This window comes from Grus americana, chromosome 3 (assembly GCF_028858705.1).
Source record: "Grus americana isolate bGruAme1 chromosome 3, bGruAme1.mat, whole genome shotgun sequence".
NCBI lineage: Eukaryota > Metazoa > Chordata > Aves > Gruiformes > Gruidae > Grus > Grus americana.
The window spans coordinates 111,512,892-111,537,586 of NC_072854.1; the positions used below are offsets into that span (position 1 = coordinate 111,512,892).

Here is a 24,695-nt window from a genome sequence, read left to right on the forward strand (position 1 = left end):
AGCCCCTATAGAAGCTGGGGTGTGTGGGCAGAGGGGCTGGACACAGCTTTCTATACAATAAGGTGGTGTCTGCAGGGAGACCTTATAGAGACCAGTGGTGGGGCGGGGGGAGCAAGTCCTAGAAAAGCCTATAGGGACAGCAGGCAGCCCCCCTACAGAAACAGGGAGGCATCTGCAGTGGCAAGCCCCTACAGAAAGGAAGGTCTGCTTGTGCAGGGTCTGGGGTCAGCTTCCTCTGAAGGGAGGCAGTGTCTATAGGGACTGTGCGAAGCCCCTGTAGAAAGCAGGGGCTGGGGTCAGCCTTCTAGAAGTGGAAGCGGTGGCTGCAGGGAGCCCCTATAGCAAGGAGGGTCAGCAGCAAGAGAAGCTGGGGAGAACACCCATAGAAAACAGTGGCCAGGAACAGCTTCCTGCGAAAGGAGGCGATGTCCGTAAGGACTAGGGAAAACCCTATAGAATGGAAGTTAGCTGCAGCCACAGCAGCTGGGGGGCAGTACCCTACAAGGGGAGATGGCATGTATAAGGACCAGGGAAACCCCTATAGAAACAAGGGCCTGGTGGAGGGCCTGGAACAGAAAACTTAGTAAGTTTTCAGCTTACAGTAGTATTTCTGCACTTGTAATACATCTTCTGTAAGTTTTTATTTGGAGGACAATTAACAACTCTTGTACCCCAAAGACTAAACTACATTCCTTCTTATTGTAAAGGATCCATCTCGGAGCTGATCAGTCGAGGAGCCATTCCGGGTACGTCCTGGATCACCCAGGTACGCCCTGTACACCAGCTGGGGAAGCAACTTCACAAAAAAAGCCACAACGGCCACCTGGTCAGACCGTCAGACACAAGACACCAGGCAGCACGCAGATTCATTAATGTCTCGCAACCCAGTTTGCATTTAATAATTTGAAGACACATGCAAAGAACAGCAGTGATCCAAGCTGACGAGAAGGTTTGCCAGTTCTGCGAAGTTATGTCAGAGATGGAGCTGTCGTTTCAGCAATGCAAGAGGAAGTTTTTCACTGACGGTCTGGTGCCTGGTGCCAGGATGACTTTCTCAGACAAGCCAGCTCCAGCACAAAGTTCTGAGTTTCCAGACCACTCAATTTCCAGAAGGAGGGTCATCATTAGAATCAAAGAATGATTTCACACGCCTGAGCAGTCGAGTCATAGGAGGCTGAACGTCCTTGTATGTTACTATTGTTGTCACTTTTATTCCGAAAACTGTTTCTCTAGTGAATACTTCCTTGCGGGTTGCATTGTTTTCCTGAGTATCACTTTCATTTTCTAAGGAGTAAGGGGGACCGGGGGGGAAAGAAAAAAGAGCATAGCAATAAAACAGTTTTATCCCTTCATCATGGCAAAACAGCAGCCACATAGAGCAAAAAGATGACCAAATGCCTTTCTCAAATGCTGAGAAATAGATAGTAAAGATCTGATGACTTTGTAGACAGAAAAAGTGATTTATTAAGGTAAGTTAACCTGTTGCACTGATACTGGACTAGTGTCAGTACTACAGCAGCAGCAATAACAACTGGCTTAATAGCTCCATGTTACTACACCTTAATAAGCAGCAGGCTGCTGAGGACGAGCAAGAGGAACACAGAGAGAATAGAACAGAATAGAATAGAATAGGAATATTTCAGTTGGAAGGGACCTACAACGATCATCTGCCTGACCACTTCAGGGCTGACCAAAAGTTGAAGCATATTATCAAGGGCATTGTCCAAATGCCTCTTAAACACTGACAGGCCTGGGGCATCGACCGCCTCTCTAGGAAGCCCGTTCTCTCGGTAAAGAAATGTTTCCTCACGGCCAGTCTGAGCCTCCCCTGGCGCAGCTTTGAACCATTCCCACAGTGCAAATAAAAGCAACAAGTTGGAAAGGGTCCAGAGCCTGCTCCTGTGACCAGACATAAAGCAGATGCCTTTCCCATCAACTCGGGACTTAACTTCCTTCAGGGTGAACCTCCCCGGGATGCCAGGAGCCGCCTCGGCTGCCCTGCCGGGCCCTGCCGGCTCACCCGTCCCATGCGGAGCCCTCGCACCCAGCAGCCGCACAGCTCCCGGAGCCCCGAGGCAGGCAGACAGGCTGCCAGGGCAGTTCAGCGCAGGCAGCGCCCGACGCTGCCGTGTTCGGCCGAGGGAACAGCCGGAACCGGGGCTGGGGTTCCGCACCACCGGCGGCGCACGTCCCCCGGGCCCTGGGGGTGCCCAAGCCCCGCCCCGGTGAGTGCCCTCAGCCAAGCCCCGCCCCTCGGCCAAGCCCCCCCTCAGCCAAGCCCCGCCCCCACGTCACGCGCCCCGCCCCGCTGACCCCAGGCGGCATACCCCCCGGACTCGGGGCTGCGCTAGCCCGTACCGGGCCCGCCGCCGCTCTCGGCGCTGCCGCCTTCGGAGCTGTAGTGGAGCATGGCCCCCAGCATGGTCCAGCCGCCCAACGAGTAGACCAGCGCCGCCCGCGCGTTCCACACCGCCGCCCGCATCGTCCCCCAGCAACGACCGCGCTCATTGGTCGAGCCGCGCCGCCAATCGGGCGGTACGTGGGGCTGCGAGGAAAGGAGAACGCCCGTGCGCGCATGCGCCCTGGCTGCGGGGTGGGAGCCGCCGGAAAATGGCGACGGGGAGCGGGCTGCTGCTGTGCTGGTAAGAGAAAAGCCGCGCTCCTCCTGGAAAAACAGTACCGGCGTGCGGTGCGGGGGAATGGCGGCAAGAAGGGCGGGCGGGTTGCACGGCAGCAGCTGAGAACCGAGTTTGGGCGGGAGCTCCGCCACTGACGCGGCGGCGGGATGTCAGGCGACTCAGCCCGGCCCTGGGAGCCCGCCGGGACGTGGTCTCCCTCAGGTGCAGGGCCCCAGTTAGCAGCAGCTGCAGCGCCGGTTTCACTGTCAGTTTTCAAGCCTGTTAATGCGGTGCTAAAGTGAGAGAAGGGAGGGGCTAACGTTCAGGCCCTGCGTCACGATGACACAGACGCAACGCTTCAGGACGTATGCTGCTGTAATTCTCAAAGCACGGGTTGTATGTCTGGCCCCCTCCCTGCATCTGTCAAAGCATTCTCCACCATCTAATACGTGTACTGCACTGTCTTACCCTTAGAAGCACCTCTTTAACTCCCCATGAAAAAAGATTCATGACTGAAGATGTCAGGTAACAGCAACTGAAATTATTTTCGATAGCCTGTACATACCCCAGCGTTACGTTTTCAGAAATGAAAAGAAGGTTGACCCAGTCCATTGCTCATACAGCTGCATTAGGGATAGCACTAAATAGTAATGCTCTTACCCAGTTTTATTTTTCATTAATACAGTCCCCGGTTGCTAAAAGACACCTTTCAAGAACACAAAACATTACAAATTAAGCTGACGGCTGTTAAAATCTATATTGGCTAAAACATCCTTTAGCTCCAATTTTGATGTATGAAAAATACAGAGTAAACAGAATATAGACAAAAAGGAATACAAATAAATTAATATCTAGAAGGGCCAAGTACAAAACTCTCCCCAAATATATTTTATTTGATAATTAAAAACCTTAGTCTAAAAGAGAGAGAAGGAAATGTAAATAAATTGCTCCACTTCTGTCATCAACGTGGTCTACATAACTGTTCTGTTCTTGCTTCTCAGTTAGATCAAAGTCATGATGCACTTGAAACTGCCAGCTTTTTCAGATGGTCCATGAATACCTGGAGACTAACATCATCTGTCAAGATTGGAGCTCCCGATTCCTGCAGAAAAATAAAGAAATAATGAGCCTAAAATAGTGTTGTTGACACTGGGGACTAACTGAAAGCAAATCAGATGTCAGCACTTTGAACTAATTGCCTACTAAATCCACCACCTTTTTTTCTGCAAAGGACAGGTCTAGTGGAAAGATGCTACTCTTAGGCAATGACACTGACACTATCTTCTAGTGCAATTTAAACTACTGGAAAAAAGAAAGTCTCTTCTTTCTAAAGCATTAGGAATTTTGCTGTCCAAAGCTCTACACAAACAAGGTAAAGAAAGAGGATATAAAAGTCTAGTATTCTCAGATAAATAAGATCTCTATGTACCCATATCCTAGTTACTTCTTCCAGAATACTAAATACCTGTGACCTAAGAGTTTTAACTCATATTTGCAGGGAAGGGTGAAGAGATTTCTACAATGGGTCATCTGAAACCCGTAAGAGCATATTCTACTTCAAATTAGCTGCTGCCTTCAGTAGCAGCCACCACAGAAATCTGTCCTGGTCTGCCTGTGCCCCACGAGTAGCTGGGATACAGGAAGGGAGATCAAAGGGGCAAAGCACTCCTTGTGAGACCCCTCATCTCCTGCCATCAAGCTGCTGAGCTGTTCTGGCAGGACCTCTATTTGGACAGCCATTCCTTGGATCCATTGAGAAAAAGCCCTGGAAGTCAGCTGGATTTTGCTGAAAATTTGGGGGGATTCAGTACAAGAACAGGAACACAAGTTTAGTCATCCAGGCTTGAAAACTGTATTCTGATCATCTTGCCATCTGGTGCTCCCCACCAGTACTGTTTATCTTACCAACAACCATGGACTTGAATAAGCAGGTTGAATAAAAATCTAACCTGCCTAAGCTTCAGACACAAACCTAACACATTGGTTGTGTCTTTTAAAATGCTACAATTATTGCAGTCTCAGCTGCTAATTCCATTATCAGATCCTTTAGCACACAGAAATAACCTTGTTTCCTTGCGCCACAAAGCACTGTAAAGTTTTCAAATCCAGTCACGTATGTCTGCAAAAAGCTCTCAGGTTAGAAACAGAGGACAAACGTAACCTGCCCACGGCGTGTGGCCGTGTGCTGAAGCAGGATGTCTACTGCGTAGACAAATACGGAAATGTATGTCTTACAGTATTCTCACACATGAGCATCTCTTCCATATCTTACCTGTCCCCAGGCATAGAGGTTATTGTGGGTCTGGGAAGGGTTCACTTTAGACAAGAGGAACCGGGCCTATTAAGACAAAACATTAGAGAAGCAGTTATGTAAAATGACAGACCTGTCTGCTCCCTCACAACTTCTTACTGCCTTAAATACATGACTAGTGATGTTCCTCTGCTTTTGCAAGCAAGGTACTAATTTAACTTAAAGAGGTTTCCAGTCCAGAAACAGCCCTGCTCCACAGACAACTTGTCTCCAAGGGGACAAGCTGCCCTGCCTCACCTGGCAGGGCAGCTCTGCTTCCATGTGACACGGCACGTCGCCAGCACTGTCCCTCACGTGCCCCCATCCGCTCTTCAGAAAAGAGGTCAATGGAGAACCAGCATAACATGATCACATCAGAAATTAATACCAAATCTTTGTTTAAGAGCATCAATTCCAGCCTCTTCGCTGCTACAAACAAGCCAGACACAGACAAGCACTGCACAACTGCAATTCCAGGAAGAGCAAAAATAGGAACTATTTTATATCCTCATTCGGCATCCGAGAATAAAGGAACAGATGGTCAATCAGTCAGCGTAACTTACTGTCCTAGCAAGCTTAACTGCACTCCCTGTCTTCATAGGTTCAGATACGTAGCCAAATCATTTATTTCCCACCTCTATGGGGAATAAAAAGATAATTAAACTGGCTTTTTCAGGGTTTTTTCCATCCTCAGATTTCAAAAGCATATCCAGTAAGTGATTGACTTACCAAAAGACAATGTTGTAGCAAGAGCTCATGACAAAATATGCAAGCTCTATACTTTGAAGAGCTACATTACCACTGTATTTAACAGAATCGTCCTTGTAGTAAAGCAGAAAAAGACAGCTATTTGCTCTATTCAACAACACTGTTCCTTGATAAACTTCCTTACCTGACTGCCTCCATGTTCAGTGTGGATGTAACGCGGCATCGGGAATCTAGTCTGCAAGATTTCCTGGGCGTCATCCAGCGGGGCTTGCAGTAGGTGCTTGAAGTTTTCATATTCAGGCATGTCTTGGTAACCAGCTTTCTGCCACTGTGCAATAGTCTATTGATGGGAAAGGGAAGAAATGAAAAAATAAGAGAGATGTCTGCAAGCCTCCTCTCATCTTAGGGCAGCAGAACGATACAGCACTTCTGCTTACAGAGCACAAGACAAATGCACGCTTTCACTATGTTATTTAGTTTCTGTCTGTCCCTGAATTTAAGAACAGACACTCAACACAAAAGCTGGTAGCGGTTTGTGCAGTGCAAAATCAATCTGTTGAAAGTGATCTTCAATCCTTTATGTGTCAGCCTGCGCCAACATAGAAACACAAAGCATTTAGAAATCACTGACATTCTCAATCTGACTTGGTCTTAAATGAAGCAGCCATTGCCTTACAGTGTTTTCAAGGTACCTAACCATATGTACCTACCAATTGTTCTATACACATGCAGGTCATGCACTTGGCCCTTCCTTTGTCTAAATTCTACCCAGTTGCTGAGTATCTTGCTCTGCAACAGTAGGTAGAAATTATTTAACAATGACAATACATCTTCCAGAATTAACTCAAGCGTTCTACTCCTGTTCACATCAATCAGGTATCCCTGCTCACTTCTCAAAGGGAACAAATCCTATGTGGAGTGAAGTTGGGAGCTAATAATGGAGCTGCTGCAAACTATCACACCAAACTTCAAGTATTCTAGTAACAGTCATTAAATATCAGTGAAGTAGCTTAGTTCAGAAACAAAGGGAAGAGTTAAAATGCCTCCCAAAAAGTTTTCACTAATAGGAATGTTTGACCATAAACCAAGATGGGTTTATTTAAACTACTCCAATATAATGCCATGTTTAGGTCAAAGAAACTGGATGAGGTCCAGTCCTCAAGCAGGACTATAAAGGCTATGAGGGGAAAAAGAAGAGATTTCCAGAGAAAGAAGTGGAAAGCCAGCTTCCTCTTCATCCTTTACCCCATAACTGCTTCAGGGTGTGAGACATTCCAACTCTGCAGCTACAGTAGCATACTGGTCTTTTACAAAACCTGACAAGATTGAAATACAGATCTGCAGGTCTGCACACTGAAGAGACACTGGAAAGCCAAGGCTTTGGATATTGGTGTGAATCTGGATGTTTAGAAAGGGCCAGTATCTAAGCTCTTACCTCAGTCATGATGGAAGGAATATAGGAGCACCTGTCAAAGCATCCAGTATTTAAAAGCAAAAACTGGAAAAATTCGTAACTGATTTAAGAGCAGCAGTATTTAAGTGTCAAAACGCAGCAACCAAGTACGTCATGTATCTGACAAATCAAACGGTAGCTCTCTGCTCTGCTTTCAAGTTTCTCTGGCCTTTTCCAGGCGTGGTAAGGGACCACCTTCATTACCAAGCTAATATGACAGCAGTTACTCAATGCAGAACACATCCTTAGTGACTCCAACAGGATTTTTTTGTTAACTTGGACTGTGATGTAATTGTATTACAACTGGCAGCATGTATACAATGTCATTATGCTAGTGTAGGCTTTGCAAGCAGCTCTTTTTATACTAACAGTGACACCATCTTCATGCATGGCAGGAGGGAGTGAGTGCAAACAGAGAAAGAGAGCATATTTCACTGTACCTCACCAAGGTAGATAACTATCTGGAAGAAAGTATCCATCAGTAGGATTCTGTCAGGAAGAATACTGCTGCTGTCCAAAAGCACTGGCTGGGGAAAATAAAGAAGTCAGTTGCCACTAAGCCCTCAGAACCGTATTAACCTTCATGCTGGCCAAACAGCTTGCTCAGCCCTGCCCGTATAGACGCAACTCCACCAACAGCTGCTCAGCCCACGTGAACACCTTGCAGAGCACAGTCAGCTTCCTGCAGCATCACTGAATGGAGCAGCAGGTTATCAGCTTCTGCATGAAATGCAGGATGTGAGACAGCAGTTTCTACAGCTATCCAAGTTTAGCCTGCAGCTTCTGCATTTCTTTCCTGCCAGACACACTCCATTCAAGGAAGCTGTCAGTATAAGGGAATCTGTGTCCATTGAATACTTGCACATAGTTAAACACTGCTGCACAAACAATTGAAAACAAGCAGCTGGTGAGAGATTATGACCTGGAAGGGCTGAGGCTTGCTGATTTACGCAGTGGAGGTGGCAGCCTCTGGCAGAGAAGCAAAAGTGCTACTGACAGCTGCAAGATTCACTGGATGTTGAGGTTGGGGGTTGTGGCTTTCCTGGTGAGATTGGGAGGGGGGAGGTGTTGTGTTTTGTTATTTTCAATCAAAGCTGTAAGTTTAATGAAAACACAGTTCATATTTTCCATTGTCCCATCTCATTTTTTAATAATTATCTCAATTTAAAAAAAATTATATAGGGGCCTTTTTGCTGAAATAGTGTTACTCTGAATGCTCATTATTTTGGATTGATCCACCTCTTCCTGTTAAACAGGGACTCACCTCAGGAGGTCCATGGAAAGAATAAGCATAAAGGATGGGCTGGATCATAATGAGAGACTGGGTCAGATCTTGCCTAGCAAAGTGGTGACGGTAATAAGAAGATTCATCTGGGCTGTTATTGAAGACCTGCAGGAACGGGGAGCGTCGCAGATGGAACATGAACTGCACCAGAAAGATGAGTGAGAATAGAAATGTCAGCAACTTGCCAAAACTTCTGCACACACGTCCAGTCTTTATGAACAGCAAATTCTTTGGAAAAAAAGTTTACCCCTTATTAACTCCTCAGAGTTCTTCCCTTATCGGTCATTTGTGGCACTGAACTACAAGACCAGCCCACTAAATTAAAAAAAATCTGTTCCTTCCCTTTTGAATCTGATAAATGATACAAGATGTTTTATCATCACTCTCACTCACCCCTGCACACTTTTCCCACAGCTGTGGGAAGTGAAGTTCTTACCTGGGGATACAAAGAAAATGATTCTGACAATCTGAAGGAGTTGGGATCATCTTTGTTGTATTGTCCAAATTTCTGACACTGTTGGAAACAAAATGGATACTTTGGTTATCTCTATTTTTTTCCTTTTTTTTTTTTTAATTGAATTACCACCTTTTTTTTTTTTTTTTGGAAGGGTGTTCTTTTGGTTGTTTTTAAACAGAACAACCAAGGCATGAAAGTGACAATAACAAGTAATAAAAAATTTATAGGCTATTTTTCTTTAAGTCAGTGGTTTCTGTATCTTACTGGAATGAGAATGATTGTTATTTATTTATCTATTTTTTTATATATATTAAATCTAGATTTGAAATTATCCAAGAATGAAAGATATACTGCTTCTAGTACTACTCAATTTTTTCCATTAAATCAAGGATACTATGTTATACCTAAGTTGCTTCATACACTATGAAACACTTCGCAGCAATTTTACTTCCTTCTAGGGCAGCAGCAGACTGGCATTTCACCAACTGCTTTCACTGAAAATAAGAAGCATCAATGGTTTTAGCAATTTAACTACAACTCCACAATTGTTTCAGCATGCCATGTGTGTTTTGGTGCTCAAATCTTTATTTGATACTGCCCCTGTTTTTTTCAGGGTCTAATGTGCCATATCTGTTAGTATCAACTCCATGTGGGTGCCTGGACAAAGCCAGAACCAATTTAGGCAATTCAAGCCTGTGAAATTGAAAGAAAGAGAGTATGGAGTTGTGGAAGTGATTACTACCCTGAACTTGGCACCAGTGAGCCCACATCTGAATGCTGTGTCCAGTTTGGGGCTCCCCAGTGCAAGACAGACATGGATATACTAGAGTGAGTTTAGCAGAAGCCACCAGGCTGGTCAGGGGCTGGAGCACCTCATGTAGAAAGAGAGGCTGAAGAAGCTGAATTTGTTCAGCCTGGTGAAGACTGGGATCAGGGAGTCACGTCGCTCTTTAATCTCAGGTTTAACCCTTTCAGCGTGATGGGATGTTTACCCAGCCCATCACAAATCTGCTGATCACACTAGCTTCTGAGCTATCATGTACTACAACTACGTGACCATGATCAGAGCAGAAATGAAGTCAGTCAATCTGGAAAAAGAATGGCATTTTCATTTCCAGAGACCATTTTTACTAAAATCAAGACTGCGCCCAACTGCAGTCTGTTGGTCTTACCAGCCTGATCAGCTGTCTGTCCAGCCATCGCAGAACATCAGGTCCCTCCTCAGATTCAGCTCTGTATACTCCCAGCCGTGCCATCAGCACAGCAGCTGCTTCTTGGTCAAATGCAGCTTCTATATGCTGGAGTTGACTCTGTGCATCTGCCCAACTATAGGGTTAGTAAAAGGTTAGTGTTACATGCATTCACTTTCAGCAAAACCCAAACCAGATTCGTCTTCCCTGTGCCAAATACTCTGCGGCCAATACACGCAACAAAAAGCTAGAAAAAATCCAGCACAGACTGCAGCTTAAGTTTCTGCCAAAGAAATGGCATGAGATACTCACTTTCTGGCTATGGTGGTGACACGAATGCGTTTCTGCGTACTGGAGTGTTGATACTGAGTGACAAACTGCACTGCCCCTCTGCCTCCCTGCGGTATTGGTGCATTGTGCTGCAAATAAACAAGGTAAGCCTTCAAAACAGGCTGGCTTTTCCATAACCCTGTACACTACAGAAAACTCCAGGGCATCGTTTGAGCAATCATAGAATAAGTACAGAGAAAAGAGACATATCTGTTAGTGTGTTTTCCAGCAGCCCTCAGAGTCAAGTGGTGCCAGGCTCATTTAATACTGTGCCTGACACTTTATCAGCTTGTTCCTTAAAGGACAGCTGCAACTTATCATCGCAATAGCAATGAGCATAAAAATGGCAGTACAGGGTCTGAGCTAAGGTCCTGCAAGTTCACCATCCTCTTCCCAACAGTAACAAGCCCAAGTAGCAAAGACGACAAAGACACACACATGTGAATAGAATTCCTCTGGATAGCCTTCCTAGCTTCTAGCTGCCACATGCTCAGAAACTTCCCCAGCCAAAAGTTGTTTCTGAGTCAAGTTATTACAACTTGGAGGAGCAATTCTCCAAGAATTTGAAGGTATTTATACTTTTATTCTCCACAGCACCTATTGGCGAAAAGACAGTTTCTTCCTTGTTAAATCAATACTATAGGACGAAGACAAGGAAAGAATGCAGGTTTTGTAGGGAACAAAAGTATTAGGCAATTTATGCATATGAAAACAACCTCTGAGACTGTTTCTTTGGCACAAAACACTTGGTTGCTTCGCAACCATCCGTCTGCAACACAGAGGATGTCATTGATTTCCTTGCCCTGTTACAAACAAATACTTTTGTGTATAAAAAAGATGACCCCCCCCCAAAAAAAAAAAAAGAGAAGCCAGGACTGACCTGATTTACCACTTCAAAGTAAATGGCCAGAGTTGTGCTGGGATCCAGACTACAAATTTTCCATTGAGATGTTCCTCCAATTCCAAGCTCCTGCGCAGAATTAAAAAGAAAGCAGCAGTTTTGTCTCTAGCAGCAGGTAAGGCAAGCTTATGTTAAATTCTGCTCAGAGGTAGAAGTTATGGCAGGCCTTCTAGATTTCTTATTTTTTGGGTGATTGAAGTTACTGAAGGACACACAGTTAAGAGAAAGCCTCATGGGGCAAGAATTTAGTCCAGGAAAGACTGTCTTTTCCTAGGGATGTTTCCAAATTGTTCTTCTGGAAAACTCTGACATTCTAGCTGAGCTGTAGCTCTAGACATAAACTTTGCACTGTTTATTTAATTCTTTATTAAAGATTTTTCCATGTCAGAAACTTACATTTTCAGAGACACATGGCCCTTTAGCATTCAGGGATATGCATGGTCCAATAGCTCCTGCAATTTTCAGCTCCCTAGAGGTCTAGAACAAAATAAAAAAAGTTGTAGGTTTTGGGGTTTTTCACATCAAGTCAGTCAAACAGAATACACACAGATTAAATCAGTTGCTTAGCTTTGATCAGATAATGCATACACGTGACTGTCAGGGAAAGCATCTCTGAGTACTTTCCCAGATCACCTACTGCTACAATCAGTGAACGTAAGAGAATCTACATAGTCACATTTTAATAACGAAGACATATTTATAGTGACCACGAGAGAACGTGAAAAGTTCCTTGCTGAATGACGAGAGGCTGAGTTCAGCGGCTTTAAAAAAAAAAAAAAAAAAAAAAGACAAAACACATTTAATAAGCTTCCAAACAAAAATCCCTTCACTCGCACCAGTACGGTGCTTCTCCCAAAACAGGCACTACATCTGACCTCAAACATGTAGAATTTTCTGCATCCCAAATACTTAATCGACTTTTGAATGAACAGCACTTTTATTTCCCAGTTAATGTCATCCAGTGAAACTAATCTCTCACCTTCACATCCAAACTTGCACCAAAAGCCATCCGAAATTCCCCGTTGAACCCTTTGTTAAATACCCGCTGGAAGGTCTGCTTGAAGAGAGAAGTGTTGAAGGAGTCTCCCATCACCATGTGTCCTCTGGGAAAGAAAAATGATACACAAGGGAACTGAAGCAACTAGGAACTAGAAGTAAAGCACAGAGGATACATCCCTCCAACTCTCATCCATGCAAATACATGCAGAAACTGTTTTAAAGCATGCCTTTGCATAGGCAGAATTCACATCAGGGAATGCAGATTCACAGATACCTCCTCCAAAGCCAGACAAGTTAATGCTCCATCTTTGCCAGCTTGCCTTCTCTACTACATTTCTTGCCATCCCTGTAGCTGCCTTAAAAATGCTTGTATTCCACCAGCCAGAAACACCTCGACCCAGGAAACAGCTCTGCTCAGCCTGCTTTCCCTGAGCAGGGCTAGAACCACCCACACAGACAGAATGGCTGCACCCCTGCAGCACAAGGACGGGTGCACGTGTCTGCGCTGTGCCCCCCCACAAGTGCCCTGGTAAACCCAGGCCTGATCAGAAGGACCTTAGTAACGCAACCAAAGGGTCAAACAATCTCTCTTCTGCTTACTGAGGATTATGTGGTTATCTACAAATACCTTGCATTTGCTCAAACTATCCTCTGACTCCGTAGACACAGCGGATTTTAAATGGCCAGTAAGACGTGCTGAGTCCCCAGAAGGCCCAGTTTAGCACACAGCCTTCCTCACAGAGACCATAAAGTTTTCAGCAACACGGAACACAGACATTCACCCCTTAGAGCTGTCACTTAAAACTAGATGCAGGGAAGAAGCCAAGAATCCCTGGGGAAAGCACAAATGAGTTGTTAAGCAGAGAAAATCTGGCCCACACAAGGAAAGCTGCTACCCACTACACCTAATGCTCTGCTCTTCTGATGGCACTTCAGTCATGCACACACCACAAAGCACAGCATCTCTATCCCAAAAATTCTGGAAAGGATACTTGCTATCTCCCAAGGAGGCAGAAGGCGTTTGCAAAAGACATGTTGCACCATGCTTTAGAATACCTTTCTCAAAGCAGGACATCGGGTTTTCTACCAGCAGTGCTAATTCACATGCTGTTTTGAGACTTCACAAATGTGGACTGGGATCAGGGGAGGTTTGCCATATAATTCCTGGCAAATTCAAACCACAGTTTAGAATAGAATGATAAAAATGTCCCCTCCCTGGAAGTGTTCAAGGCCAGGTTGGATGGGGCTTTAAGCAACCTGGTTTAGTGGAGGGTGTCCCTGCCCATGGCAGGGGGGCTGGAACTAGATGGTCTTTGAGGTCCCTTCCAACCCAAACCATTCTATGAAATCTCCCCCTTTTGCCCTGACACCAAATTTAACTGCCTTCTGAACCATTTCCCCCTCAAAAAAAAAAAAATTTAAAAACCCCACAAACAGGTGCCAAATTTGTGCTCTCCTGCTATGAACATACCCGGTGAGGTTTGCACAACACTTCATCTCTAGCAGTCCAGTCTGATCCAGGGCGCAGGCATAGATGTCGATGCAATGCCCATTGGCTGCAGTGCGATTAGCCAGAGTCTCGTAGTGCTGGGGAAAAAACATAAACGGTGTTTAGGATGCTGCAATGGGCAGTTTTTCTGCTGCTCTCCGGCTGAGGCCAACAAGTGAAACACAAGGTACAAACAAAGCAATTACCAGTGCCGTAGTAAGAAAACACCTGTTTACGTTTAGTACTCTGCTGGAGCACACTTCTCCCTCCTAGCATGTTTGTACTTGGATGAACTTAAGTTCCATGTTGCAAGTACAGAGAGTGCATGAATTGCATGGGATCATCGTCTGTGATAACCTAGTGGAAATCCAAAGGTTCCAGGTGATAGTTAAGAGAACAGGTGTCATACTGCTTCCTCTAAGCTGACAGGCACATTTGTAACTATTTTAACTGTTGTTTCATACACCAGGAAGACAAAGGAGGCTTTCTGGAAGTGACAAATTCTTAGAAGACAGTTTTTTTCCTCCCCAGAAGGAGATACAATGACGATGAACAATGCACCCACCATCAGCTAAGAAACAACACTGAAATACTTCTTTCTCTGAGATGGCACAAGACTGGGCTGCAGAAGTAACTAGGAAGAAGTCTTTTTTACCCTTCCCTTGACCATTCTCACAATTTAACGTACACAAAAGTCTCAGGCACTTCAAGGACAACCATGCAAATATCTGGACATACTGTTCCCACATCAAGAGAATGGAATATGTTTGCTCCCTGGGGAAAGACACTGGGCAGCTGCCAACATAGCAGCGTACATAGGTTTGTGTTATGTTCTTTCCCCTCACTTAGTGTTCTGACACAACATTCAGGTTTTGTTTTTAAACACACCCAGCAGGCACTAGCACCTACTTTGGTGGCCTTCTTCATGAACCTTGCGTTGTCCTTCTCTATGTCGTGCCAAGAACGGATGGGTGTTTTCAGTTCATCTCCTACCACCATGCCCGGTCCTTGTGTTGGTGGCCCACCTGTAAACAGCATTATTCTGGCCCCTGTGTTTGGAAATGTGCCCTAAAATAAAAATAAAGACTTATATCAGAGAGAGAGCAAGAAAAAAAAGTGGGGAAAAAAAAAGGAGAGACTGATTAAATGGCAACAATACTTTCTTTAGAGAAGTGTCTGCATGCCTTTCTGTAATGTCATTAGTGACCTGTCTCTGCTAGAGGCCACCTTGATGAATAGCAAGGCATTTCCTGACAGTCACAGCACTCTCAAGTTTAGACTCAAGCTATGTCAAGCTTCATGCCTTCATAACAGGAAGCAGGCAGTTTCTCTTCTTTTTACTCACATCTTAGCTGACCCTCAGATAAACCCAGTGCATAGCATCACCTCCACACAGCGATACACATAAGAATCAGAGCCCTTTAAACACCTGCATATTTTACCATTTAGATGTAAACTCCCAGCCCACTCTACACAAGCTGGTGCTAAGTCAGTAAAGACAAATCACACCTCTGCAGCCCAAGGTAACTGGGCCACAGACCAAGCTGGACTGACACCTGCACACATCTCAGCAAAGACTGCCAGGTGCTTACTTGGACCAGCTCATCTCAAACAACAGCACTAAGAGTACCTCCAATAAGCCAACAGCAATCGAAAGAGCTACTCCAGTGGAACGTAAAGGCCTCTTTCCCTGGGTCACTGGCCAAGGGTCCCTTTGCAGTTCTCCAAGAAGATCTGTTAAATTCATGTCAATCTTATGTACTGGCTGCAGAAACCTGCAAAAATTCAAATGAAATGTTTTCCTGCTTATAAGTCCTTTCAGTTTAGAGAAAAAAGAAAGTGCCTCCTTGTTCCTGGCACACATAAATTGCACTGAGATAGTTATCAGAAGCAAAAAGTCACATGGCATGTTGCCTTCTTACTTCCAAGATAACTGGCCTGTGCAAAATAAAAAAAATTTGATCAAAGCAAGACATAAGGAACTGACAAGAAGGCAAAGTCACAGAAAGCATAAGAAAGAACTTCAATGGTGATTTAGTCTACCAAAACACACAACAGCTGCCACTGAAAAAGAGGAGCTGAGAAAGAGAGGACTGTATTCAACAGAGGCAAGTATGACTTTACTGTTCAGGGGTCACTGTTTGCCTGTCAACCATTTTTTGAACTTGCTGGGTCAGGGGGTAGGAGGTGGTATGTAGGACTGTTATGCACAGACCAGGCCCCCCATTGGCTGGTCAATCAAAATGACAGGCCCTTGTTCCAAATGACTCCTGAGCAACAGGCTTTCCAAAGACACCTACCCTCTGTTTTTCAAGTAGAAATCTAGCCTGAATGGCAACCATGTTCTTGCAACTGCAAAACCAAGATATTATATAAGTCTAATACATCGCCTGCAGCTCTAGTAAAGTCCATCCATACGTATCACTTGATGTAGGGAAATAACTATGACAAGACAATACCATTTAAATCTTACAAAGACTCCTCTTGGGAAACCCATGTTTAGAAGCGTGACCCCAAAGGGGCATAAAACATCTGCCCTGCTCTTCTGCTGTGCTGGTGCAGCTTACCTGCTTGAAATAACAGGTTGCTCTGGAGTCTGAAGGGGTCTTCCCTGTTGAATGGGGACAGCTGGCCTTGAAAGCCCAAGCATATCCTAGAGAACAGCAAAGAGGGAGAGGAGATGTACTATTCAAACACTGAACTTATTATTTGCTGTCAAGCAATATACCCAGGGGCCTGCAATACTGTAGCAATAAATAAATTAAAATCTGTGAAATTATTAATCTTTGCCCTCCCATTAGGAATGGATCAACGGGTCCATTATGCAAGATACACAAACTCTATCTCAGACAAGCTTCCAAGGAATTTACAAAGGCAAAAAAACAGGACGGATATTGGGAGGGAAACAGGCTAACAGTTAAGAGCAGTGCACTCCCCTTCCTCCCCGAGAGCCCAGAACTTGAAAGACCAGCAGTGGTGTCAACAGAGCTAACAAGCCACTGGCCTAAGAGATGGCAGAACGTACCTGTATTTGCTTAGCTGTCAGGTCCTTTGTGCCTCTGAACACGTAGCTCTTGGAAATCCCTTCACAGCTCAGCTCATGAACCTGGACCATTCTGCCAAAAGTGATAAGCCCCACCAGAGCATCGGCAGGCAGCAGACTCAGGGACATCTGGAGGGATTCCTTCAGCGCCTGCAAGTCCTCCTCTTCCAAGCACGTGTCAACAACATACAGGAAGATCAATGGCGTCTGTGGACCTCGCTAATGTGGAAAGAGATAGATTAACTAGGCGTGTGCATATGCCAGGCGACACTTTATAATGTCTCCTGCCAAGGAATAAAATGAGCCCTATCTTAAGCACCTTGCAGAAATGTTATTTATTTGCATTACCTTAAGTAAATCTAATACATACATAATCTGTCACAAACAAGACAATTCTGGGGGCTTCAAACTTGCCTATGATTCATTTACCTGCACTATATATTCAATTGTTGAAAACTGAGGCATAAGCTCTGCTGGTTGATTGACTTCAGATATGCCTGCATATGCTGGAGGGAACTGAAAAAGAGAACAAAGAATTAGGACAAGGAAGTTGCAGGAGAGAAATGTAGGACCCTCCTCTGCAGTACAGACGCTGCCCTGCTCACAGTGTTATTCAATTCTACTTACTGCCACTGCACCAATCTAATTCATGACAAGAGACCCACACTGCTGTTTTCCTAAGGACGGACAACAAGTGGCCAGCAGTACGGACAGCTGCTCAATCCAGTGCAAATAAAAGGTAGGTCTAAAGCAGCAACTACGTGGTACCTGGAATTCATTTATCTAATTAATTTCATACTCAGCAAGAACAGTAAACGCCAAGTGCAAAAAACACACTGGAAATACATGGGACAAAATAGCATTTTTATCTCTTTCCTATGTCCTGCATGCTGGTAAAATCACTAGCAAAACTGAACTGAAAATAGACAAGATGTCAGGTAAAACAGACCCATTAACAAGTACTCTGGCCTGGGTTCAGCAAGAGAAAAAGGCCAAGGGAAGGAATCTAGAAAAGTGGAATTTATGCTTAACTTGCTTTGCCAGAGGAGGCCACCAATAAAATGTTCACTGAAAAGATGGAAGGGCTGATGCTTTCCCAACTTACCTGATTTCTCTGAAAACAGAAGTTACAAGCCCAGAGCTTGGCCCGATAGTCAACTTGGCTGCAAGGGAAAGATGAGGCATTAGTATAACTATAGGAACAATTTTACAGCATAGCTTCACAATTATCTATGCTGGTTCAGAGCATTGAGGAAGAAACAGAATATCAGACACTCCAACTTGAACAACAAGAGGTTTAGGGATTCAGGCTCTTGTGCTATTGCCAGAAAGTCCATTAGCTCATCCAGCCCTGCCACGTCCAGGCTTGTCAGCATGTCGGACCACTGACAGCTCTCCAGGGCTCAGCCTTTGGCAGACAAAGACTTGGGTCTAATCGTTCTTTCGCTACACTTGGGCTTATCTCAGTCATCTTATTGTTTGTACAGGTGTAGCACACAAGTACTCCAGTCACGGAGCAGCAGGAGCTGTTCACTGACATCCTGCATAAACACTGAACAAACAGGCTGTTCCCTGCCCCAAGGAGTTTACTCTCCTCAGCCTGTTACGACATCCTGTAACTGCTCGTGTGTAAAGCCTGGCCGCATTATTTCATGGGCTTGATCTCTTCTTCCTTCCTCTTACTGGCCTTCCCTGCTTTCTCGCAGCCCAATGCTATGCTTCGAGTATGTATGATCATCACATGATTTTGAGATTGAGATGATTCCTCTTAAATTCTCAGCAAAACTTCAAAGAAAACCTTGATGCTCATACTGGAGCCGACCTACAAGCACCAGCATGTGTAGGAAGCAGCAAACCAAGTGAACATCACAGCCCAGAGGACAGTATCAGCACAATCAGCATCTTCCTTTAAGTTTCATCATTCATCACAAAATTCTCTGGGATGGTAAGAGGACTGGCCATTTCCATATCATCTCTGCCTCAATAGCCTCCCCCAAGGCACTCCTCTCTCCTTTGCTTCTGGCAGCTCTATTAACAGGCTGGCATTCAACGTATGTCATTAGGCATGCGTGGATTTTAACAAACCCGCTACATCTAAATGGAAGAGGCTGCCAGGCACCAGGCAGAGAAAAAGGGGAATAAGGAAGTAGTGAAGTTCAGATAAAAACTAGGTACTATCCAGCCTCTCTTAACATCCCTAGCCAAGAAATTCATACCAGAGTGGGTTGAGCACCGCTTTGCACGTTGGTCTGCTACAAAGCACCGGTTCATACTGCACAGGTGGCAGGTCAAGACGCTCCTTCAGCGGGGTCAGAAGACAGGCCAGGGGGACAACCATCCTTGTGGCCTCCAGCCTGCTGGAGGGCCACACGTTCCAGCTGAAACGCACTCCATCACGCTCCTCATTTTGCTGGATGAACTCCAGGTACGTCGCCATGGGACTGCAGAAGGTCTGAAAGGACATAAGCAATGCACATTCAGGCAGCGGTCACCTGTTTGGACAACAGTCCTGCAAAGGAGGTCAGCAGATCAACTACATGAGGCACAAGACATTGCAGGACAAAGCCAATACGTTATAATGAGTTAATCTCATCAAATGAACCATGTGACGACATTAATCTCATCTGTCCAGTGCTCTCATCAACATCCCAGACAAAACATCACCAAATCCAATGAAGAAACAAGGAAATCTGACACTCAAAGCCAGAATGCAAGGTTTTTTTTCCTTGTGATCCACATTTAACATCCCAGTACCCACTCAGCCCCAGGCTGGCCTCAAGGCAATCCTGCGTGACTCAGGTCAGTAAAGGAAAACAGGTCAGATTTGAACACATCCTGAAGCCTTCGGCTGAAGCCTTGCGGGGATAAAAGGAGGCCAAATCTGAGACGCAAAACACTCATCACCAATGTCATCTGTTTGCCAGCCTGCCCTGCTTACAGATGGAAAGGAGCACATGACAAAAAGGTCAGAAAAGGTCTCTGGTGATTTTAGACACCCTCTGTGCATGGCAACATGTCCCACTCCCAGTAAGAGAGGAATTGAGAGTCCAGCAGACTTCAGAAAAAGACATGCTCTTCAAGGAGGGATATCCCCAAAACACCAGAGAAGTTACTCTCTGTATTGCCTTACCAAACTCTTCAGAGTAAGATGCGAACAAGACCTCCCAGGCTATCATTACCTTTCATGTCTCTGAGAAAGGGAAGGACAAGTCTACTGAAAAACTCACTCCTCAAATCCAGCCCACAAGCAGCACACAGCACTGGCAGCAACTCACAGAGCCGAGGGGAGCAGCAGCACCATGACCCGCTCCGGCCAAGGAATTTCAGAGGTTCATCTCTGGCTGCAGAAGCTGCAGGATTACCTTGCTCCTGGTCCTCACTGCAGGCAGGAGATTCAGGAGGGCCATAGCCATGAGAAATCAGAAGCATCACCTCCCCCACAGGAGAAATTTTGATGTAACATTTTCCTACAAACCTCCAAACTCATTGGCCTTTTCTTTGTCCTTGCTACTAAGGATGTAAATCAAGCTTATGGGCATTGCCCTGTATTTCCACCCCCACCTCTGGAAGGACAAATGCAACGGTTCAGCAACACATTGCCACCACAAATGGGTCTGTCAGGGTAAAAGTCAGAGCTGAGCATCCCTGTAAAAGATCCCACACATCAGAACAGCAAGATAAGCACCCGACATCTCAGGTATGCAGTGCAACTGCAGTGCAAATTTACTCCATGTTGCTCCAGCTGAAGCCCAGCACCACTCCCCTACCCCGCCTGAGCCCTGACTAGGTTTGGCACAGGCTGTAGCCCTGATTTGGGGTCAGGGCAGCAGGAGGAGAGGCTCCCCCACTCCAAAGAGGCCCATGTAAGGCCATCTTAGCGCAAAGTGCCTGACCAATGTGCCAGCATCCCCACCACAGCAGGGTCTTCCATCCCCAGTCACATAGCAACCTCCAGGGCCTGTCTTGGTGGTGGGGAGGTCCCAAAGCCTCTGTCCAGGAGAGGACGGACCCTACCAAAGCCTCAGCAGATGAGTCGTGGTAGTATTCCAGTTTCTGTATGGGATCTGCTAATAGGGCACGCTGCTGACCCATCCCTCCCAGCAAAGCTGGGATCACCACAGACCCCCCCAGCTGCTGCACTCCGCACAGCTATAGGGGACACCACAGATCCCTAGTGAAGCCATAGGGGCCACATCCGACCCCCTATGCCACTGGCCCACAGGGTAAAACACTGACCCCCTGCAGTGCTACAGCTACATTGCTGACTGCCACCACAGCCCCGGGGGACACGGCTGACCCCAGCCCTGCCCCGGGGCACATTGCCAGGCCCCGGCCCTGCCCCGGGGGACACTACTGATCCTTGGCCCAGCAAAAGCTACAGGGGAGCTGCTGAGCCCCCGGCGCTGGTCTATGAGACACTGCTGATCCCCATGCAAGCACTGCTGTAGGGGACACCACTGACCCTCCCCAGCATCCCCTTAGGGGACACCACTGACACCCGCCCCCCAGACCCTGGTGCAGGAGACACCACTGCCCCCCCAGCCCCTCCCATAGGGAACACCACAGCCCCTCCCAGGCCCCCCTCACAGGGGACACCACTGACTCCTCACAACCCCTACGCACAGGGGACGCCACTGGCCCCCAGGTCGCCCTCACGGGAAATGCCAATGACACCCCTCCAGCCCCGCAACAGGGGACGCCACTGGACCCCCGGTACCCCCTCATGGGAGACGCCACTGACCCACCCCCCAGCCTCCCCTCACGGGGAACACCACCACCCGCAGCCCCAAGACGGCCGCAGGGGACGGAGATCCCCGAGGACTCCCCGCAGCGCCAACCTGCCCGCGCCGCTCCGCGCCGCTCCCCGTCGCTGCTCTGTCCCGGCAGGCCCTGCGCGCCCGGCAAGGCCAGCTCAGCGGTACAGGGTGCCCGCAGGCAAGATGGCGGCACCAGCACGCCCCGCCCTTCCCCGGCGAGGCTCCGCCGACATCTTAGCTAAGGGCACCCTACGCGCAGTTCTGAAGGAGGGGAAGCGGCGTGACCCTACCAGACATGGCGAGGCAGCGGCGTCAGGGAGGCCATCTTGACTGAGGGTGCCAGGTGTAGCGTTGGAATGGCGACAAACGGGGTGCCCTTACTTAATACAGGGGAGGCGTTGCCTTCCCGCACCGGCCGGCGAGCACGGGGTGAGGGAAGCAGCTCTTTTCTCAGGGTGCTCGGCAGCGTTGGAGGGTGTTTAGGAGGGACCCTCGGTTCTCAGCCCCCGCATCAGGCATGCTGGCTCTGGGAAGCATGCCGGGCCAAGCTTTGAGGCTGCCCAGGCCGGCGACAAGGCGGGGCCGGCGGGGTGGGGTGGCCGAGCCGGGAGCAGGAGAGGCTGGAAACTCGGGGAAGGGCCGTGCAACGTGTTCCTGGTTTGGTTTGCCCTGGGGACATGCACCCTTCGACAGCACAGCACGTCTCCCACCATCACGTACCTGACTGGCCAGCATATTGTATGTCCCCTCCTCAGTGTCCCCAGAAAAGAGGTGGCACCCTGCTTTACCCTCGTGGCTGGCTTGAGGCCAGTGGTTCATCACTCTGTGAGGAAACCTGTACCCCAGCCTGCTGGGCAAACCCCGGTGCCCAGACCCTCTGGTGAGGAGAGATCTGGGGATGACCGCGACATCCAGAAACGCCGCATGCTGCCTGTGGATGCGTGGTAGAGGTTTGACCAAGCCTGACTTGCCCCAGGCACTTGTCTGTGCCTCGAAACTAGGCAAATATGTTCCCTCTCCCCTCCCTTCCTTCTCTTGTTGCTTCCCACAGTCCCTTCTGAAGCCAAAGAGGCAAAGCCTGTTTCTAGTGAGACTGCTGACATGAATCCTCCACTGTGGCTTTGTGTAATGCCATCTAAGTGGGATTTGTCCTGTCTTAATGTATGCACATAAATCCATCGCTGAACGTTGCAACCTGTCACACATACTTCTAGAGGCAAAGGCAGCGTAGTGAAACATGTTGACCTGCTTCTAATAGTTTGGGTGCTTGCCTTAAATTCATCAGCAGTCAGCCTAGAAGTATTCCCCAGGCTTCTGCGTGAGCATCCCTCCACCTTCGCTTGAAGGAAATTAATGCCCTGTGATCAAGTTCACTCATCCATATACTATCAAGCTTTGAGGTTTTCTGTATTTTCTCTTTTATATGCAACAGAAATTTATGTTTTGAATATATTTTATTTTTCTTAAAGTCATTGATGAGAAAAAAGCCTAAAGTTCATTCTGAAGTTGCTTGGTAACACTGAGCTTAAAACAAAAGGAGGAATATGTTTGAAATGCTGTGCAGCAGTGTGGTCCTCCACGCTCATTTGATCACCAGGCTCCCATTTTCCTTGGGTATTGTCAAAACACCCAGTTACCTCTGATGTGGCAGATGGAAAAAAAAAAAAACCACCAAGAGAACCAGTGGTATGGAGATCTACTGATACAGGTAGCATTGCCTCCTACCAGTTAACTAGCACAAGAAACGTAAAACCTGGCCAAACTGGGGAGCTGAGGTTGCCTGTAGAGGCTCTCTGTTGTGACCAGCCACAAGGTGATGTCCCTTCTACTCTATGAGCTACGTGCGACACATCTTACACTTTTCTTAACTATATGAAGGTTTTGGTAAACCATGAATAGGAAACATGGCCAATTCGGACACATAATAAGCAATTAGGAATATAAACATTTTAAATGTTACTGCAGTTAACAATGGAATGCTTGCCTATAAAAAAATTAAAAATAGGCAATCTCTTCTCAGCCTTCAAGGACCTGTAAAAATCTGAGACTGCTCCCAGTTCGCACTCTGTGCTGAGAGTTTGTTTACACTAGAAATAGCAAGAAGTTAAACAAACTGTTGAGAAGGACAAGTTTTTCAACTCTGTTCTCTGTGCCCCTCAAGATATTTCAACAGACCCTGGCAGTGGAAGAAGATTCAATGGAATTGCCATTGGGCTATTGTAGAGTGTGGATCCATCCCTTCTTCCCTTCCATGGAAAGGACAGAAGGAATTGGCTGACAGATATGGAGCAGAACTGTGTAAGTACACAGATAGGGGCCATTTTCAGAACACAGAATTCCACAGGGAGATTGGCATTATCCAAGGAATGCTTGAGGAAACGGCTTTAACCAAGATTCCTTCTTCCCAGGGCAGAAAAGGTATGTTTTCTACTAAAGCATCTAACAGTGGAGAGCAATGTTCCAGGTCCAAAACAAAGCAAAACAAGATGCTGTCTGAGCTGGACATTAATATTGCCTTCCCAGATCCTAACATAAGGCAAGTTGTGTGCTCTGCAGGGGTTAAATTTGCTTGTGTAAAATCTGAACATGGAACAGAGAGGTCACAAATACAGTGGGAATAAAAAAGCTGTAAAATGCTACCTATGTTTATGTGCTAAAGTGTATGAAATTCAAATTACTACTGTTGTTAACGTCCTCAGACCCAGAACTTGGTCTCCAAGTACTATCAGTAAGAGGCAAAGCAGATTTGCTCTTCTGGAGTTGCTAGTTCATCCTTCATTTTACATCTTCCTTACATTGCCATGTCTCAAAAGCAAAGCACAGTGCCTTACGGGGACCCAGGACTTCAAGACTATGCTGCACCCATTCTACTAGCATTAATTAAAATGTTGCACAACTATTGTGAGTTTGCAAGAGGAGCAAAATCTTAAAGCCCTGTGTTTCTAGACCAAATGACTAAAGTAAAGGCTTTCCCATTCTTCTGTTTTCCTGAAATACTCACAAAGCTTGCTCAAAAAGCAAGAGAGAGAGGAAAAAACACAGGCTACCTCCATAAGCCCCAACTTGTTTTTTGTTTAACTACTGAAAGAGGAGAATGCTTTGAGCTCTGCTTCCCCTCCTCCCCACTCCCCCCCAGGATCTCCTGAAAAGCGGGTGAAGTGCAATAATTAACTTT

At 46.5% G+C, this 24,695-nt stretch overlaps 2 protein-coding genes and 2 long non-coding RNA genes across 6 annotated transcripts; 2 read left to right on the plus strand and 2 right to left on the minus strand.

The window, feature by feature from the left end:
• Positions 1-624: 624 nt before the first annotated feature.
• SMIM26 (small integral membrane protein 26) lies at positions 625-2,488 on the minus strand. The gene is made up of 2 exons (XM_054822602.1): positions 2,359-2,488; positions 625-1,284 (listed from the first exon to the last, which is right to left on the minus strand). Exons 1-2 carry the CDS (start codon positions 2,480-2,482, stop codon positions 1,100-1,102), a joined length of 309 nt encoding a protein of 102 aa, XP_054678577.1. The 5' UTR covers positions 2,483-2,488; the 3' UTR covers positions 625-1,099.
• On the plus strand, positions 2,401-5,456 carry LOC129205304 (uncharacterized). Of its 3 annotated transcripts, XR_008576681.1 has the most exons (3): positions 2,401-2,535; positions 3,093-3,143; positions 3,620-3,753. It is a non-coding gene; the product is annotated as an uncharacterized LOC129205304 (long non-coding RNA). The 3 variants fall into 3 exon arrangements; XR_008576680.1 differs by lacking the exon at positions 3,093-3,143 and having other exon boundaries at positions 2,504-2,642; XR_008576682.1 differs by lacking the exon at positions 2,401-2,535 and having other exon boundaries at positions 2,589-3,143; positions 3,620-5,456.
• Positions 3,270-21,679, minus strand: SEC23B (SEC23 homolog B, COPII coat complex component). The gene is made up of 20 exons (XM_054822593.1): positions 21,602-21,679; positions 18,980-19,215; positions 17,869-17,926; positions 17,193-17,279; positions 16,746-16,982; positions 16,288-16,373; positions 15,351-15,495; positions 14,630-14,788; positions 13,703-13,818; positions 12,212-12,335; positions 11,629-11,709; positions 11,212-11,301; positions 10,314-10,420; positions 9,984-10,137; positions 8,791-8,868; positions 8,334-8,495; positions 7,510-7,596; positions 5,801-5,956; positions 4,891-4,956; positions 3,270-3,720 (listed from the first exon to the last, which is right to left on the minus strand). Exons 2-20 carry the CDS (start codon positions 19,198-19,200, stop codon positions 3,631-3,633), a joined length of 2,304 nt encoding a protein of 767 aa, XP_054678568.1. The 5' UTR covers positions 19,201-19,215; positions 21,602-21,679; the 3' UTR covers positions 3,270-3,630.
• A 137-nt stretch (positions 21,680-21,816) lies between these two features.
• Positions 21,817-24,692, plus strand: LOC129205306 (uncharacterized). The gene is made up of 3 exons (XR_008576684.1): positions 21,817-21,949; positions 23,682-23,818; positions 23,929-24,692. It is a non-coding gene; the product is annotated as an uncharacterized LOC129205306 (long non-coding RNA).
• Positions 24,693-24,695: the final 3 nt, after the last annotated feature.